This window comes from Marmota monax, unplaced genomic scaffold (genome assembly GCF_021218885.2).
Source record: "Marmota monax isolate L192 unplaced genomic scaffold, Marmota_monax_Labrador192_F-V1.1 WCK01_AAM20220418_F8-fsc00178, whole genome shotgun sequence".
Classification (NCBI taxonomy): Eukaryota; Metazoa; Chordata; class Mammalia; order Rodentia; family Sciuridae; genus Marmota; species Marmota monax.
In genome coordinates, this window is record NW_026694501.1 from 1,016,523 (window position 1) to 1,035,251 (window position 18,729).

An 18,729-nucleotide genomic window follows, 5' to 3' on the forward strand; every position below is an offset into this window, starting at 1 on the left:
TAGCACATTACCTTCTCTGTGAGGCCACAATTAGTCTGTATCTGAGCACGAAGCAATTCCCATTGCAACTGCATGCTACTAGATTTGGAATTTTTGGAATGAAATCTTAATTTTAATACTAAAACCACTAAAATATGGCTGTCATAAAAAATAAAAACCTCAGAAACATTATTCTAAGTGAAAGACGGCAGATATCAGAGTCCACATTATATGGTTTTATCCTTAGGAAATGTCCAGAAAAGGACATTTTTCAGAGACAAATGAGATTTAGTGGTGTCCTGGAGAATGGCAAATGAGAGTGACCACAATGTTATGGGGACAGGGGGAGGGGTGTTCTAAAATTGAATTACGGAGATGATTCAATGTTTTGGTAAATTACTAAATCTCTAATGTGTGGGGAGCCACAATGAATGACCACACCTTCCAGAGGGTCTCTGGTCTTGTGATAACCATTTAAGAATTTTCTCTTCATCATCTCACCACTTTTATCAGTTGCTGAAGGCCATGTCTCATGCTTCATCTGAGAAGGGAGCTTCCAGTAGGTTCTCACCAGCTGGGAGTTACTTTGAAAAAGAATTTGACTTTCCCACGTTTTCTCAGTGCACCTGGCTGATTTCATATTTTTGTACTACTTGAAAAGCTTTCCTTCTAGAAAACTGCCAATTAAATATTTCCTTAGAAAAATGTAATGGTGCCTCCTGTTTTTCAAATTCAGAAATAGATTAGCATAGTTTCATATTTAGGATAGTGTGGTATGTTTGTGTGTGTGTGTAATAGAAATTGAGTGCTTTTAGATTTTGCACTGTAATAGTTTCTGATGCCAACTGCTCAGAATTGGGATAAACTTCATGGGTTAAAAACATGGTATTTTAAACAAGGCTGCCCTCACAGATTGAGGAGTCCCCAGACCACCTTCATTTCTGACAGCTGGCTACAAATTCAGGGGTTCCCACTACCCCTGTATGTTAGATAACTCACTAGAATGACTCTCAGAACTCAGGACAAAGGGCCATGTTTTTGTTGTTTGTTTTTGGTATCAGGGATTGAACCCAGGTGTGCTTAACCACTGAGTCAAAGCCCCAACCCAACCTTTTTTTTAATTTTTTATTAGAGACAAGATGTCTCTACATTGCTTAGGGCCTTTCTAAGATGCTGAGTCTGGCTTTGAACTTGAAAACCTCCTTCCTCAGCCTCTGGAGTCACTGGATCATGGATATGCACCACCATACAATATTACATTGTCATCATATGCCGCAGTCCGGCTGCAGCAAAATAACCGGGGGGTGACGAACAACTTGTGAACGTTGATACAGCAGGAGTGAGAGCCGTTTATTGTAGGACAGGAGCAGTATTTATACATTCCACACAGCTTATCTAATTAGCATAAACTAGATACATCAGTCAACCAATAAGGAATCTCCACACTTAATGGCTTGTTTTTGTTACTTCTCAAACCACTCCCTCTGGCATTTTGCCAGGCACCATCCAGACTTGTTTACGAACTGTAACATTCCCCTGGCAAAATGCCAGGTGTTATTTTGACTTGTTTACAGACTCTAACATTTCCCCCTTTTGTTTAATTTAAATAACGACCATAGTGGTTTTTACAGATACACCATAAATAACCTGCTAAAAACAGAAAGGGAGGATACAAAATGCCACAATACCAAGCCAATTGATGGCTCCATGCAAGAAGCCCTTGGAAAAATTATACCAGCAATGACACCGTTAGCAAAGATACCGAGTTTCAATTTGTTATAGATTACAGTTTGTTGTCTCAGTCCAGGTAAAGCAGTGTCTCAATAGATTAACTCACAGTCCAGGTAAATCACAGTCCAGGTAAGTTCTGCAGGCAGCTAGCTTAAATCACAGTCCAGGTAAGTTCTGCAGGCAGCTAGCTTAAGTTGTAGCAGCAGAAACAGCAATAGCTCTGAAGTCTCCTCCAGTTTTCAGCAACACTGGAAATTCTTCCACCTTGGTCTTTACCGGCACTGGGACGAAGGCAGGAACTCCGGATGGCTAAAGAAAATCCTGTAGCATTCAACTAAGAAAACAGCCTTCTGAACAATTTAGTACATTATCTCAAGGTTTTTTACATTTGAAATAAGCATTAATAGTGCTCATTACTCATTAGCTTCCAGGTGTGGGAGAACCATTGTAGTTACTGGTCTTGGAAATGACCAAACATCAGGGACGCCACCGGTAGCGTCTTTTGCTGGCTGTAGGGTCCTGGGCAGCCCCAGATGGCCCTGGGGAGTGTCCCAGATTCAAACTGCTACTGGGCACAGGGAGCAAGAGCCTGCGAGACTGTGCCTCCAAGTCAGGTCTAGATTTGGGCTCTCAGCAGTGGAAGAGCCAGCTCCCGGGCCAGGAGGCGGGGAAGGGCCAGTCGCCGCCGCCTCTTGGAAAATCCTTGCTGCGCTGTGACCAGCTCGCACACGTGGCAGCCGCAGCACCGATTCACGCACCCTCCGGTAATGAAAAGTATTCAGTAATAGCCTTTTGCTGCAACTTTTTTCCTGATAATCTTTCTTCTTCTGAACTTTCTTTTTCTTTCTGACTAGAGTTCCTGGGCTCTTATCGACACATGCCCTAACTATTCTTGGTTCCACTGGGGTGCCTTCTTCCCTTAGAAATTTACTTCTCACCCCTTCCATATTTTCATCACAAAGACAATACAATACACTGAGACAAAACAAGACACAAACATACTGTATCAATCTTTTCCATTTTCTCGAAATGGCCATTTTTCCTCTCGCCCTATCTGCCTAGGGATGAGCAGATTTGCTCCCGTCCTATCTATGGACGAGCAGCTTTTTTTCGTCACTTACCCCCGAGTGTCCCGGGGCTCCCCGTACGGACCACCATCTGCCGCAGCCCGGACCACCATCTGCCGCAGCCCGGCTGGCTGGGCAAAATAACCGGGGGGTGATGAACAACTTGTGTTGATTGATACAGCAGGAGAGGGAGCCGTTTATTGCAGGACAGGAGCAGTATTTATACATTCTACAGCTTATCTAATTAGCATAAACTAGATACATCAGTCAACCAATAAGGAATCTCCACACTTAATGGCTTGTTTTTGTTACTTCTCAAACCACTCCCTCTGGCATTTTGCCAGGCACCATCCAGACTTGTTTACGAACTGTAACATTCCCCTGGCAAAATGCCAGGTGTTATTTTGACTTGTTTACAGACTCTAACAATCATAAATTTAATGATAGCTGAAAGAGACACAGTAGAACCAGCCTAAGGAAGAGATGTAGATTGGGAAAGGTCTAGGAGCTTCCAAATGAAAAGCTCCTGTCATTTCCCAGGAACACATTAGGCTACCTACAAACTTATGTGTGACAATACACAGAGTACTGCCAACCAGGGAGGCTCACCTGAGCATCAGTGTCCAGGGTTTTAATTGGACTTTCATTACATAGGTATAGTGGATTCTATCCCTGACCCCACAGTTGAACCCAGTCACTAGCCCCCTTCCCTTCCCTAGAGGATGGACTGATACCACATGGCTCAAAGCCCCAACCCTCTAATCATTTGGTTGGTACTTCTGGCAAGGCCAGGCTGCCACTCTGCATATCATGCATGGTCCAAGGGCTCTCTTGATGCTCAGGAAATTCCAAGGAACCAGCGACAAGGATTGGCCAAATACTTTATTATACAGCACCCACCTTCAAACAAATCAGTCAAAAATCCTTCTTCACTTATTTTTCAATTAAACATGTAACAAACATGAAGATTACAGACATTCCTCAATAAACAACTGCAGTGTATCACTCCCATTTATAGACTCCTTGTTGAGGAGACTGGAAACCAAAGTCTTTGTCCAACACAGCAGGAGTGAGCTCAGCTACAATTACTAAGGAAGAAGAGGGGGACAGGAATCTGTGCCAAATACTCCAAGACATTTGGAGGTCACCTCAATGACCTTCTCTGGGACTTGGTTTTCTTTTCTAGAAGAGAAAGGGCTTTGCACATGTGGAAATAAAGGCCTTTTAAATAAGAGCAGTCAGAGATGATTCAGAAATTCCTATAACCAAGTCATCGGCCATCATCACCTGCAGCAGACATCCAAATGCATGCAGGGAGTGAGACACCTTTACAATGGAAAAAAATAATGAAAGGAAGCTCAGGTGTGCCCAGGTTGGGTGCTGTTGGCGTGGAAAGCTGGGCTGACCTAGCTGGGAGCAGGACATCTCATGTGACTGCTTCAGGGAGATATGTGACTTTCCATGGTTGGTCCTGAGTTGGGAGTGGGGGCAAAAGACAGAGGAGCTGCAGTGATTGACCAAGTTCAGGCCATGTCTGAGATGACTGTTGCACAGATCGCCTTCTGGCTTCCAGGATGGTTGCTGTGGAAGTGTGAGCCAGACCTGTGGCTCAGTAGTGTGGCCATCTTCCGCTTGTGTGCTTATGGATCCCCCTTCTGGTATTCTCTTGCTGGAGAGAGGCTGGCCAATTCAGGGACCACTAGAGATGCAGTCTTCACCATGTGGGGAATGTTCCATTGTTCATGTACACTGTAGCACATGATCTTGTTATATCATCTTCATAATCTCTGATAAGAAATGGTAGCCATGCAGAAGAATGGAGCAAATCGGTCTCCTTAATGTGATGTCTAGCCTGTTCATTGATCCAAGATCAGAAAGAAGTAACAGCAATGGTGCAGATGCCACCATGTAAAGCCAATGAGAAATCCAGAGCAATGCAACAGCCCATCACTTCCTGTGCCAACGCACCAACACAGATCTGTATCCCTGGGAAAGCTGCTGTCAATAACTTATTCCAGAGTTAGCAATAGTTTTTTTTTTTTTAACAGTGCTTTGATTGTTAGTGGTACCTTGAAAGGTCCCTTGCAAGGAGGTTCAACCTTTCCCTGATGACTCTTCCAATAGACAAAATCTTGTGGTTTAATATAACAAAGAGGGTCTTTAGGAAGATGCTGTGGGAAGGATCTAGACCCAAGTCCTTTGCAGTACTTTTCTATGCCTGGGAATAGCAGGGTAGAGTTTATCATTGGAGGCAAAACCCCTTTGTCCCAGGTGAGTGAATCTTATAGTCATAAGGAGTTCTGTGAGTAGTACCTTTAGCTAGGAGTTCAAGGGTTTCTGAAAAATTTGCTCATTTTAATTTAAGGATAATGTTGGTTCTTTCAAGCTTTCTGGGAGATTATATATGGTAAAAACAGTGTCATTTTTAAACATGGGGTAATGCCTTATGGAGTTCTAATGATTCCTATAAAATATGTGCCTTGATCACTTGGTATGAAACTTAGGATGCCTCAGGTTGGGGGAAAAAACCAAGCAGCTACTAGTGGTTGTAAGGACTGTGCATGTTTAGCGAGGAAATGCTTCAGCTCATCCTGAAAACAGATGTATATTGACGCATATATATTCCAACTCTTTAAGAATGGAAGCTGGGTAAGACCCACCTGAAGGTGTGCAGGGTGGCCCTGGAGGCTTTGACTCCTGGCCATGCCCCACCTTTACAGGATTTCCAGAATTATGCTGACAGGTGATCCATAACCTGAAAAAAACCTGTTAAAAAGCTTCCTTTTAAAAGTTCCTTCTCCAATACTAATTTAAGATAGTAACCAATTTGTCTGTATTATGATGGACAACTGCATGGAGAAATTTAGATAATATCCATGTGAAATAATCTGATACCAGAAAGCAGCCATTTTGGGAGCACTAGAGATTATCCAAGTGAAGGTTATAATTTTTAATATTCTTTTTTCAGAACCAGGGTCTTCACGTTGATAATGTGTAATGCTCTCTTTGAATCACTCTAGATTTGCTCTTTGGGGTTCATTTAGGAGCATAACTTTGGCTGAGGCTGCTACTTTGGCATAATTGCTTGCTAGAGCATTTCCTTTCACATCCACAGTACCACTTCTCATTCTATCTTTGCATGGGCCACAGTCCTTATGATAGCTGCCCCTCTAAGAAGGAAGGAAGCTGCATCTACATGTTCCTTAATTTGTTCATTTTTATGGGGTTCTAGCAGAGGTTAGGAAACCCTCCTTGTTTTCAAAGCATCCTAAAGTCACATGCTGCTGCCACACATACCTACTCTCAGTGCATATGTTTGCTCTCTAGTATTTGATGAGTTGACAAACTCTGTGTAGTAAATGCAGTATATTTTGCCATCTGGTCTGACATCCCCTCAGGTCGACTATATTCTAAAGAGAACTCAAATTAGTGATCACGTATTCTGCTTGATAATCTCCAGTTTCAGTTCTGAATGAGGATCCATCAAAAATAATAAGACAGGATTCTTAATTGGAACTTCTACAGAGATTCCATGATTAAGGAAAGACAACTGTGAGTGTCCCCTTGTGTTAGAAGCTAGAGAATGTCAGGATCCAGAGTGCTAGAGTGGTAAAAAGAAATGTGAGAGGGAGAGAACAACACATGTCCTAAGAGGCTAATTAGCTAGCTGAAAGTGAAAACCTCTTTGTTCACAGATGACATGATTTCATACACAGAAAATCCTAAGCATCCACTAAAACCTATTAGAATACAAGAGTCCCACAACATTGCTAGAAACAAGATCAATATACAAAAATCATTATTACTTCTGTACATGCACAACGGGCAATCCAAAAATGAAATTGAGAAAACAATTCCATGTATAACGTCATTAAAAAGAACAAACTACTTAGGAATAAAATTTAAAAAGGAAGTACAACATTTATATTCTGAAAGCTAAACACATTGGTTGAAAGAAATTAAAGAAGTTATAAAAAAAGAAGTGGAAAAACATCCCATGTACATGGTCAGAAGACACAGTATTGTCAAGATGACTGATCTAGGGACTCCAAGATGGCCACGAATAGAGTGCGTCACACCCCGTGTACCGCGTCACTGCGCAGGTGAATAACGAGTTAGAACGACAAAAAACTATCTTGTTAGGAATTTACAGCAAAATCGGGGTGCACCGAAACCTAGAGGAAGGATTTCCAGCACCGAGGTCCGGTAACTGAGTCTCAAACACGAGCCAACTATGCGACCGGAGATCCAAGCTGACGGATCCCCGCGGCCCTCCCGCGGCCCGCCCCGAGGCTACAGATGGCGGGGCGCCGCTGAGAAGCGACCAGCAAGCAGAGAGAAACGTTGCTACGGATTCTGTGGAATTCTGCCGGCTGTGCCCTCACTGAGCCCCGGGCTGAGTTCGGGATTTCAGACAGGGAAGGAAGCGGTCCAGTTCTATCGCCCACAACGGAAACTCCAACAAGGAAGCCAGCGGCCACCATCTTGGAGAGCTGACGTAACCACCTCCAGTCTCGGACAGATTGAAACAATAAAACAGGTGTGTGCTACTCAGCCCAGCTCCCATACAGCGGGGAATTCGCATAAAATCTCTCCTAGGCTTTCCGGGGGAGGGATTATCAGAATAAGCCTGCATAAAGACGCGGGGAAAGGGAGAGACACCTGACCTCCAACTCCCCCTCCCATCAGCGGCGAAAACGAAACCTGTCTTGCCAGCGCGAGGGGAGGGGAAAGCGGAAAAAATCAAAACAATAGAGTGCCGGGGTTCCCAATAGCCACCCTCCACACCCAGCAAACTGCAGGCTCAGAGTACAGTTTGAACTGCCGAGAGGTATCACTCAGGGGAAGACTGGGCTAGCAGGAGAAGCCAGGACTAGCAGGAGAAACCAGGGGACTAGAGGCCAGGCCCTCGTGACTGAGCGGCTGGAGAACCAATGCCCGCCGGCGACTGAACACACGACTGGGCGGCTAGAGATCGCCCGCCCGCCGGGGACAGCCCATCCGCTGCCCACGCGACTGGGCGGCTAGAGATCGCTCGCCCGCCGGCGACCGATCGCCCGCTGGCTGCCAGCGCGACTGGGCGGCTGGAGACCGCCCACCGGCCGGCGACCACCCACGCGACTGGGCCGCTAGAGACTGCCCGCCTGCTGGCAACTGACCGCTCGCCCGCTGCCTGCGCAATTGGGCGGCTAGAGAACGCCCGCCCTCAGGCGACCGCCTGCGACCCCCACGACTGGGCGGCTGGAGACCGCCCGCCAGCCAGCAATCGCGCAGCTAGACCCCGAGGTGCGGCCCAGCAGGTACGGCACAGAGACTCTAGGAAGAGGTCTATAGCCATGAAGTAGCCAACCAGGAGCTGAAACCAACCAGAGACAGTCCAGTCCCACCCCCCACTTCGGACACCCCAGCAAGGAGCCTGGGGCCCGCCATAGCAGAGAGGTGATGTCACTGGAGCTCGGCCGTCGGAATTCCTTCCCAGCAGAATCCAATTTAGCAGGCATAGTCTATCAACACAAAGGAGAGACAACAGAGATATACAAAACCAAAACAAATCTATAGGAGAGAGCAGAAACACAGCAATCAAATAGAGCTGGGAAGTAACATGAACAACATGAAAAAACAAGGGAAAAAAGGATTACAAACAATGCAGGACAACTTAAATCTACAGGAGGACCTAGAAGCATCAGAAACATGGATAGGGAAAGAACTCAAGGCATACCTAACTCAGATGGAAAGGAATATTAGAGAAGACATGAGACAGCAAGTCCAAGCAATGAAAGTATATTTTGAAAACGAATTAAAAAAACAATTTCAAATGGCAAAGAACGAGCTTTACCAAGAGTTTGAGATCTTAAAAAAAAAATCAAACAGTAATCCTAGAAATGCAGGAAACTATAAACCAAATTAAAAACTCAAACGAGAATATTACAAATAGACTAGATCAAGTAGAAGTCAGAACATCAGATAATGAAGACAAAGTTTATCAACTTGAAAAGAATATAGTCAACACAGAAAAGATGCTTAAATCTCACAAGCAATCTATTAAAGAGATATGGGATGTCATAAAAAAACCAAATTTGAGAGTCATCAGGATAGAAGAAGGCATAGAGATTCAAACCAAAGGAATGGACAACCTATTAAATGAAATAATTCTAGAAAACTTCCCAGAGATGAAAGATGGAATGGATTGCCAAATCCTGGAAGCCTACAGGACCCCAAACATTCAAAACCGTAATAGACCAACTCCAAGACATATAATTATGAAGATAGCCAACATACAGAACAAGGAGAGAATATTAAAAGCTACTAGAGAAAGGAGGCAGATTACATTCAGGGGTAAACCAATTAGGTTAATGACTGATTTTTCATCACAGACTTTGAAAGCGAGAAGATCCTGGAACAATGTATTTCAAACGCTGAAAAATAATGGATTCCAACAAAGAATACTGTATCCAGCAAAATTAAGCTTCAGATTTGACAATGAAATTAAAATCTTTCACGATAAACAAAAGCTAAAAGAATTCGCAGAAAACCAGCACTGCAAAGCATTTTGAGCAAAGTACTACAAGAAGAAGAATTGGAAAATAGTGCCCAAAACTAACAGCAGGAGGTATCTCAGTAAAGGGGGAGGAAAATAACCAAAAAGTAAAAACTAGCCAAACTAAAATAAATAAATAAATAAACATGACTGGAAGTACAAACCATATTTCAACTGTAACCTTAAACGTTAATGGCCTAAATTCACCAATCAAGAGACATAGGCTAGTAACCTGGATCAAAAAAACAAATCCAACAATATGCTGCCTTCAGGAGACTCATATGATAGGAAAAGACATACACAGGCTGAAGGTAAAAGGTTGGGAAAAATCATACCACTCACATGGCCCTCGGAAGCAAGCAGGAGTGGCCATACTCATATCAAATAAAATCAACTTCAAACCTAAGTTGATCAAAAGGGATAAAGAAGGACACTATATACTGTTAAAAGGAACCATCCACCAACAAGACATAACAATTATCAATTTGTATGCACCAAACAATGGTGCTGCAACGTTCATAAAACAAACTCTCCTCAAGTTCAAGAGTCAAATAGACTACAACACAATAATTATGGGTGACTTCAACACACCGCTCTCACCATTAGACAGATGCTCTAGACAAAAGCTGAATAAAGAAACTATAGAACTCAATAGCACAATCAATAACCTAGACTTAGCCGACATATATAGAATATATCAACCATCATCAAGTGGATGCACGTTCTTCTCAGCAGCACATGGATCTTACTCAAAGATAGACCATATACTATGCCATAGAGCAACTCTTAGTAAATATAAAGGTGTGGAGATAATACCATGCACCATATCTGATCATAATGGAATGAAACTGGATATCAATGATAAAAGAAGGAAGGAAAAATCCTACATCACATGGAAAATGAACAATATGTTACTAAATGATCAATGGGTTACAGAAGACATAAAGGAGGAGATAAAAAAATTCTTATTAGAGACAAATGACAATACAGACACAACATACTGGAATCTATGGGACACAATGAAAGCAGTTTTAAGAGGGAAATTCATTTCCTGGAGTTCTTTCCTCAAAAAAAGAAAAAACCAACAAATAAATGAACTCACACTACACCTCAAAAACCTAGAAAAGGAAGAGCAAAACAACAGCAAATGTAGTAGAAGACAAGAAATAATTAAAATCAGAGCAGAAATCAATGAAATCGAAACAAAAAAAATACCATTGAAAAAATTGATAAAACTAAAAGTTGGTTCTTTGAAAAAATAAATAAGATCGACAGGCCCTTAGCCATGCTAACGAAGAGAAGAAGAGAGAGAACTCAAATTACTAACATACGGGATGAAAAAGGCAATATCACAACAGACACTACAGAAATACAGAAAATAATTAGAAAGTATTTTGAAATGCTATATTCCAATAAAATAGAAGATAGTGAAGATATTGATAAATTTCTTAAGTCATACGATCTGCCCAGATTGAGTCAGGAAGACACACACAATTTAAACAGACCAATAACAAAGGAAGAAATAGAAGAAGCCATCAAAAGACTACCAACCAAGAAAGCCCTGGACCAGATGAGTATACAGCGGAGTTTTACAAAACCTTCAAAGAAGAACTAATACCAATACTTTTCAAGCTATTTCAAGAAATAGAAAAAGAAGGAGCTCTTCCAAATTCATTCTATGAGGCCAACATCACCCTGATCCCGAAACCAGACAAAGACACTTCAAAGAAAGAAAAGTACAGACCAATATCTCTAATGAACTTGGATGCAAAAATTCTCAATAAAATCCTGGTGAATCGAATACAAAAGCATATCAAAAAAATTGTGCACCATGATCAAGTAGGATTTATCCCTGGGATGCAAGGCTGGTTCAATATACGGAAATCAATAAATGCTATTCACCACATCAATAGACTTAAAGAAAAGAACCATATGATCATCTCGATGGATGCAGAAAAAGCATTCGACAAAGTACAGCATCCCTTTATGTTCAAAACACTAGAAAAACTAGGGATAACAGGAACTTACCTCAACATTGTAAAAGCTATATATGCTAAACCTCAGGCTAGCATCATCCTAAAAGGAGAAAAACTGAAGGCATTCCCTCTAAAATCTGGAACAAGACAGGGATGCCCTCTATCACCACTTCTATTCAATTTGGTTCTTGAAATACTAGCCAGAGCAATTAGACAGACAAAAGAAATTAAAGGCATAAAAATAGGAAAAGAAGAACTTAAATTATTGCTATTTGCGGATGACATGATAATATATTTAACAGACCCAAAAGGGTCTACAAAGAAACTGCTAGAGTTAATAAATGAATTCAGCAAAGTGGCAGGATATAAAATCAACACGCATAAATCAAAGGCATTCCTGTATATCAGCAACAAAACTTCTGAAATGGAAATGAGGAAAATCACTCCATTCACAATATCCTCAAAAAAAATAAGATACTTGGGAATCAACCTAACAAAAGAGGTGAAAGATTTATACAATGAAAACTACAGAACCCTAAAGAGAGAGATATAAGAAGATCTTAGAAGATGGAAAAATGTACCCTGTTCATGGATAGGCAGAACTAACATCATCAAAATGGCGATATTACCCAAAGTTCTCTACAGGTTTAATGTGATGCCAATCAAAATTCCAACGGCATATCTTGTAGAAATAGATAAAGCAATCATGAAATTCATATGGAAAAACAAAAGACCCAGAATAGCAAAATCAATTCTAAGCAGGAAGTGTGAATCTGGAGGTATAGCGATACCAGATCTCAAACTATACTACAAAGCAATAGTAACAAAAACAGCATGGTACTGGTACCAAAACAGGCAGGTGGACCAATGGTACAGAATAGAGGACACAGAGACCAATCCACAAAATTACAACTTTCTTATATTTGATAAAGGGGCTAAAAGCATGCAATGGAGGAAGGATAGCATCTTCAACAAATGGTGCTGGGAAAACTGGAAATCCATATGCAACAAAATGAAACTGAATCCCTTTCTCTCGCCATGCACAAAAGTTAACTCAAAATGGATCAAGGAGCTAGATATCAAATCAGAGACACTGTGTATGATAGAAGAAAAAGTTGGCTACGCTCTACATACTGTGGGGTTGGGCTCCAAATTCCTTAATAGGACGCCCATAGCCCAAGAGTTAATAACAAGAATAAACAAATGGGACCTACTTAAACTAAAAAGTTTTTTTCTCAGCAAGAGAAACAATAAGAGAGGTAAATAGAGAGCCTACATCCTGGGAACAAATTTTTACCCCTCACACTTCAGATAGAGCCCTAATATCCAGAATATACAAAGAACTCAAAAAATTAAACAATAAGATAACAAATAACCCAATCAACAAATGGGCCAAGGACCTGAACAGACACTTCTCAGAGGAGGACATACAAACAATCAACAAGTACATGAAAAAATGCTCACCATCTCTAGCAGTCAGAGAAATGCAAATCAAAACCACCCTAAGATACCATCTCACTCCAGTAAGATTGGCAGCCATTATGAAGTCAAACAACAATAAGTGTTGGCGAGGATGTGGGGAATAGGGTACACTTGTACATTGCTGGTGGGACTGCAAATTGGTGAGGCCAATTTGGAAAGCAGTATGGAGATTCCTGGGAAAGCTGGTAATGGATCCACCATTTGACCCAGCTATCGCCCTTCTCGGACTATTCCCTGAGGATCTTAAGAGAGCATACTATAGGGATACTGCCACATCAATGATCATAGCGGCACAATTCACAATAGTTAGACTGTGGAACCAACCTAGATGCCCTTCAATAGATGAATGGATAAAAAAAAATGTGGCATTTATACACAATGGAGTATTACGCAGCAATAAAAAATGACAAAATCATGGAATTTGCAGGGAAATGGATGGCATTAGAGCAGATTATGCTAAGCGAAGCTAGCCAATCCTTAAAAAACAAATGCCAAATGTCTTCTTTGATATAAAGAGAGCAACTAAGAACAGAACAGGGAGGAAGAGCATGAGGAAAAGATTAACATTAAACAGAGACGAGTGGGGGGAGAGAAAGGGAGAGAGAAGGGAAATCATATGGATATGGTAGGAGACCCTCAATGTTACACAAAATTACATATAAGAGGTTGTGAGGGGAAAGGGGGGGGAACAAGGGAGAGAATTGAACAACAGCAGATGAGGTAGAGAAGGAAAATGGGAGGGGAGGGGGGATAGTAGGGGATAGGAAAGGTAGCAGAATACAACAGTCACTAATATGCCATTATGTAAAAATGTGAGTGTGGAACCGATGTGATTCTGCAATTTGTATTTGGGGTAAAAATGGGAGTTCATAACCTACTTGAGTCAAATGTATGAAAGATGATATGTCATGAGCTTTGTAATGTTTTGAACAACCAATAAAAAAAAAGATGACTGATCTATACAGTAAAGCACTCTCTATCAGAATCCCAGCTGTATTATTTGTGGAAATTGACAAGTGGATTCTAATATTTACATGGAATTGCTAGATATCTAGAATAGCCAAAATAATTTTTAAAAAGAACACAACAGGAAAAACTCACACTTCACAACTTTGAAATCTACTACAAAGCAACAGCAGTTAAGATAGTGTGGTACAGATGTTGTAGATCAATGGAATAGAATGGAGAGCTCAGAAGTAAACCTACATGTCTATGGACGGCTAATTTTCAACAAGTGTGACAAGACCATTCAATAGGGAAAAAATAGTCTTTCCTGTCTTCTCCTTATCTTTTTCTTTCTTTTTTCCCTCCCCTTAACCAATGATGATGTAACACTTGGAGGGCCATATGCACAAGAGTAAAGTTGGACCACATCTCACCAATACGAACACAAAATGGATTAAAGACTTAAATGTAAGAATTCTTAGAAGAAAACATGGAGTCAAATCTTCATAATCTCAGATTTGATAGTGAATTCTTAGACATGACACCAAATACATAAGCAATGGCAATAAAATAGAAAAACACAATTGAAACTCAAGTCTTTCGTGCTTCAAAGGATACTTATTAAGAAAGGATGTGAAATCCGAGGCAAAGTACTTAATCTACAGAATGGAAGAAAATAATTACAAATCATATACCCATAAGGGGCTTGTATCCATAAGATTCAAAGAACCAATAAAACTAGATAATAAGAGACAACCAGATTAAAACAGCAACGCTTGAACCTCCAAAACTATTGGTGAGAAATCAGAATCCTAAGCACTGCTGGTAGGACTGTAAAATATTGCAGCCACTTTGAAAAACAGTCTGGCAGAGTTACCATGTGACCTAGCAATTCTGCTCTTAGGTACATATCTAAAAGAAACAAAAGCATGTTTACACAAAAGTTGTACATGCATGTTTATGGCAGCATTATTTATAATAGACAAAATGCAGAAGTAACCCAAATGTACATCAACTGACAAATGGATAAGATGTTGTATATCCAGGCAAACAGAATGTTACTCAGCCATAAAATGTAAGGAAGTACAGATACCTGGGACAATATGGATAAACTGCAACAATGTTATACTAAGTAAAAGAAGCCAGCCACAATGGACCCTGTGTGACTGCATTGATAGGAATTTTCTAGAAGAGGCAAATATATAGAGATAGAAAGTAGACTAGCTATTGCTTCAGGCTGGGGTAGCAGATGGGGATCAGGGGAGTGGCAGAGGGTATGGGGGTTTCTCTTTGGGGTGATGAAACTGATCTAAAATTGACAGTGATGATGTTGCGCAGCTCTGTAATACACTAAAAATGGATCCAGGGCCATGTGGATGGCTGACCACACAATGACAGATGAGCTCAACAGTAGTTTATAAAAGGAAGACACAGATGTCCCACTGGGCAACATGGGGATGCATGTGGGTGCAGAGTGGACTAGCAGTGGCTGTGGGAGGCAGTTTTGTAGAAATGAGGATAAGGGGACCCCTGGCTCCTGGGGGAGGAAGTGACTGGCTTGTCTGAACACTTCTGCAAGCCGACTTAAACCTCACACATCTTACAAAAATAAAACAAAATAAAATAAAATGGAGTAAAGACTTAAATGTAAAGCCCCAAACTACAAAACTTTTAGAAAATAACAGGAGACAAGCTTTAGACCATGAATTAGGGAGATGGTTCTTAGACACGACACCAAAAGTACAATGCATGAAGGAAATTAATAAACTGGATTATCAAAATAAAAACCTGTTGCTTGGTGAATGGCCAAGTGGCCTTGTTAAAACAATTAAAGGGCAAGCTGTGGATTGTGAGAAAATATTCACAAATTATCTATTTGAAAATGGACTCACCTAGAATAAAGAAATCTTCCAACTGAACAGTAAAAGAAATCATCAGGGCTGGGGCTGTAGCTCAGTGGTTAAGCTCTTGCCTAGCATGTGTGTGGTCCTGAGTTCAATCCCCAGTACTTGGGGGAAAAAAGAAAAGAAAAGAAACCAAATAATCCAACTGGAAAATGAGCAAACACACAAACAGACATTTCACCAAAAAGGATATGCAGAAAGATGGTTAAGAAAAACAAACACACACATGAAAGGAGTTCAGTGTTATTAACTATTAGGGAAATATAAATTAAAGCCATAAGGAGATCTCACTATATACCCATTAGAACAGCTTTTAAAATGGTGATAATACTACATGCTAGTGAGCATGCAGAGAACATCTATCTCTTACATGTTGCTGGTAGGAATATAAAATGCTAAGACCACTTTGAAAAACAGTTTGGCAGTTTTTTTGTTTGTTTTTTGGTACCAGGGATTGAACCCATGGGTGTTTAACAACTGTGCCACATCCCCAGCCCTTTTTTATATTTTATTTAGAGACAGGATCTCACCGAGTTGCTTAGGGCCTTGCTAAGTTGCTGAGCTGGCTTTCAACTCATAATCGTCCTGCCTCAGCCTCCCAAGCCACCGGGGTTACAGGCATGTGTCACGGCACCCAGCTGGCAGTTTCTTTAAAAACCAAGCATATACTGACCATACATCTAGGACTATTAGTACTTGGCATTTATTCCAGAGAAATGAAATCTTATGCCTATGCAGAAACAGGTATGGGGTTGGTATACACTTCAGAGAATTGAAAGCAGGGACTCAAAGACATACTCATACACCCATGTTCATGGAAGCATTATTCACAATAGACAAAAAGTAGAAATAACCCAATTGTCCCTTGACAGGTGACTGTATAAACACCACAGGGATGGAGTTATATATATGCAACAGCTGTATACATGACATATATATGGAGTTATATGTGTGTGTACATGCATGTGCATGCAAATATTATTGATCTCTAAAGGACAATTCTGCCAAATGCTACTAAAGTGAAATCAACCAGAAAAAGGAGAAATACTGTGTGACTCTACTTGTATGAGGTACTCAGAGTAGGCATACTTCTTGAGACATAAAGGGGAAAGGTAGGGCTGAGAGACAGGAAGGGGGAGTTAGCATTTGGTAGGTACAGTTTCAGTTTTTCAAAATGTAAAGAATTTTTCCCCCAGTGCTAGGGATTGAATCCAGGGGTGATCTACCACTGACCTGTATCACTAGCTCTTTTTATTGTTTTTATTTCAAGATGGGGTCTCACTAAGTTGCTAAGGCTGGCCTTGAATTTGTGATGCTCCTTAAGCAGCTGGGATTACAGGTGTGCGCCACCACACCCAGCACAGATGAAATGAATTCTATGAACAGAAGGTGATTATGATAGCACAACAATATGAATTTATTTAATGCCACTGTTCTGCACACTTAAAATGGTTAAGATGGTAAAGTTTACATGTATTTGCTACAATTTTTAAAGTTTAAATGTCTAAAATATGTACATGAGTGTTTATGATAGCTTTGGTTGGAATAGCCCTAAACTGGGAACAAGCCAAATATGCTAGAAAGGGCAAATGGTTAAACAAATGGCAGTAATAATAAGTACTTAGTAATAAAAGTGAGAAACTATAAAACAACTTGAATAGACATCAACAGTCTAAAAGCCAACTCAAAACATCATACACTATGTGACTCCATTTATTAATGTTCTCAAGTTTACAAAATTATAGATATGAAGAATAGACTGGAGGTTGCCATCTTCCAGATGGTGGGAGGGTGGATGAGTGTCTCTACAGGTGAAAGGAGGGATCTTTGTGGAGACAGAAGTTTTGTACATTGATTGTGGTGGTGGTTACATAAGTCTACTATGCTACAATTGTATAGAACTCCACACACACACTTTCACAGATGAGTCCATGCAAAACTGATTAATCTGAACAAACTCAGTGGGTTACATCAATGCCAACTTCCTGGTTTTTCACATTATAGTTCTGTAAAATATTACCATTTCAGGAAACTGGGTGAATGGTGCATGGGATCTTTTTGTACTAATTTTGTAACTTCCTGTGAATGTATAATTATTTCAAATGTATAATTATTTAGGTATAAACAACATGCCAACCAAAATAAAAAACAAACTTGCTATTGACTTTACAGCATTTGAAGGCTTGACAACACAGACCAGAAAGTTGCCACCGATCTGACCTGGGCTGTCCATATTGAACTGGCTTTTGTCTCACTTAGCCACAAAGGTCAGCAGTGCACAACAACTGTGTCACTTTTTTTTTAATATTTATTTTTTAGTTGTAGTTGGGCACAATACCTTTGTTTTATTTATTCATTTTTATGTGGTGCTGAGGATCGAACCCAGGGCCTTGCATGTGCTCTACCGCTGAGCCACAACCCTAGCCCAACTATGTCAGTCTTGGTAGGCTCTGCCTCTAGTTTGCCACGATTTTTACTTTTCTGTATATCTGAACATTCTAATCCTGATCCGATCGATCGTTAAAGACTATCTGAGCAGGAGTCCGTTTCCTACAACACATTCCTGCCGTCCTTTGTGGCAGGTTTGTGCATCATTTGCGCAAGAACAGACTGCATAAAGCGGAGCCTGAGATGAACGGAAAAACCATGGGATATGCGTGTTTGACGACCACATATTGGAATCAGAATAAATGCAGAAATGCCTGTGAAACCCGTGCAAAGTACTTCATCTCCCAAACTCCAGGGCTTTCCTGGAGCGGGTTTCAATTTCTCCACACTTCCTCTGTCTTATCCACCCGGTGGATCCTCCCTACACTTAGTCTGTCCCGGGCCTGGGTACCTCGGAGAGTTCGCTGGACCAGCCCGACCTCCCGGGCCCTCACAAGCAGCCACCTCCAACTCGTGCCCCGCGCCCCGGGCTGGCCCCGCCCCAGCCCCGCCCCCGGGCCATAGCGCGAGGACCCCGCGGAGCTGTCCGCGGCTACGCCTGACCCAACCTACCCAGTGGCCCATCCGGATAATCCTTCCAACCCGATATGGGCTACGGCGTGGTCCTCGGGTCTCGCACCTCCAGCCGAGGGCTGGGGCCCGCCTTTTGACGAGGAGCC

At 41.4% G+C, this 18,729-nt stretch overlaps 1 protein-coding gene across 1 annotated transcript in view; it reads right to left on the minus strand.

Annotated features, from left to right (window-relative positions):
* Znf2 (zinc finger protein 2) overlaps nucleotides 1-18,712 on the minus strand; it is a 42,090-nt gene extending 23,378 nt beyond the window's left edge. Inside the window, exon 1 of the mRNA XM_046420106.2 lies at nucleotides 18,623-18,712. Within this exon, the coding sequence (XP_046276062.1) occupies nucleotides 18,623-18,634 (12 nt within the window). The 5' untranslated portion in view covers nucleotides 18,635-18,712. The remainder of the gene's footprint in view (nucleotides 1-18,622) is intronic.
* Between the last annotated feature and the right edge of the window lie 17 nt (nucleotides 18,713-18,729).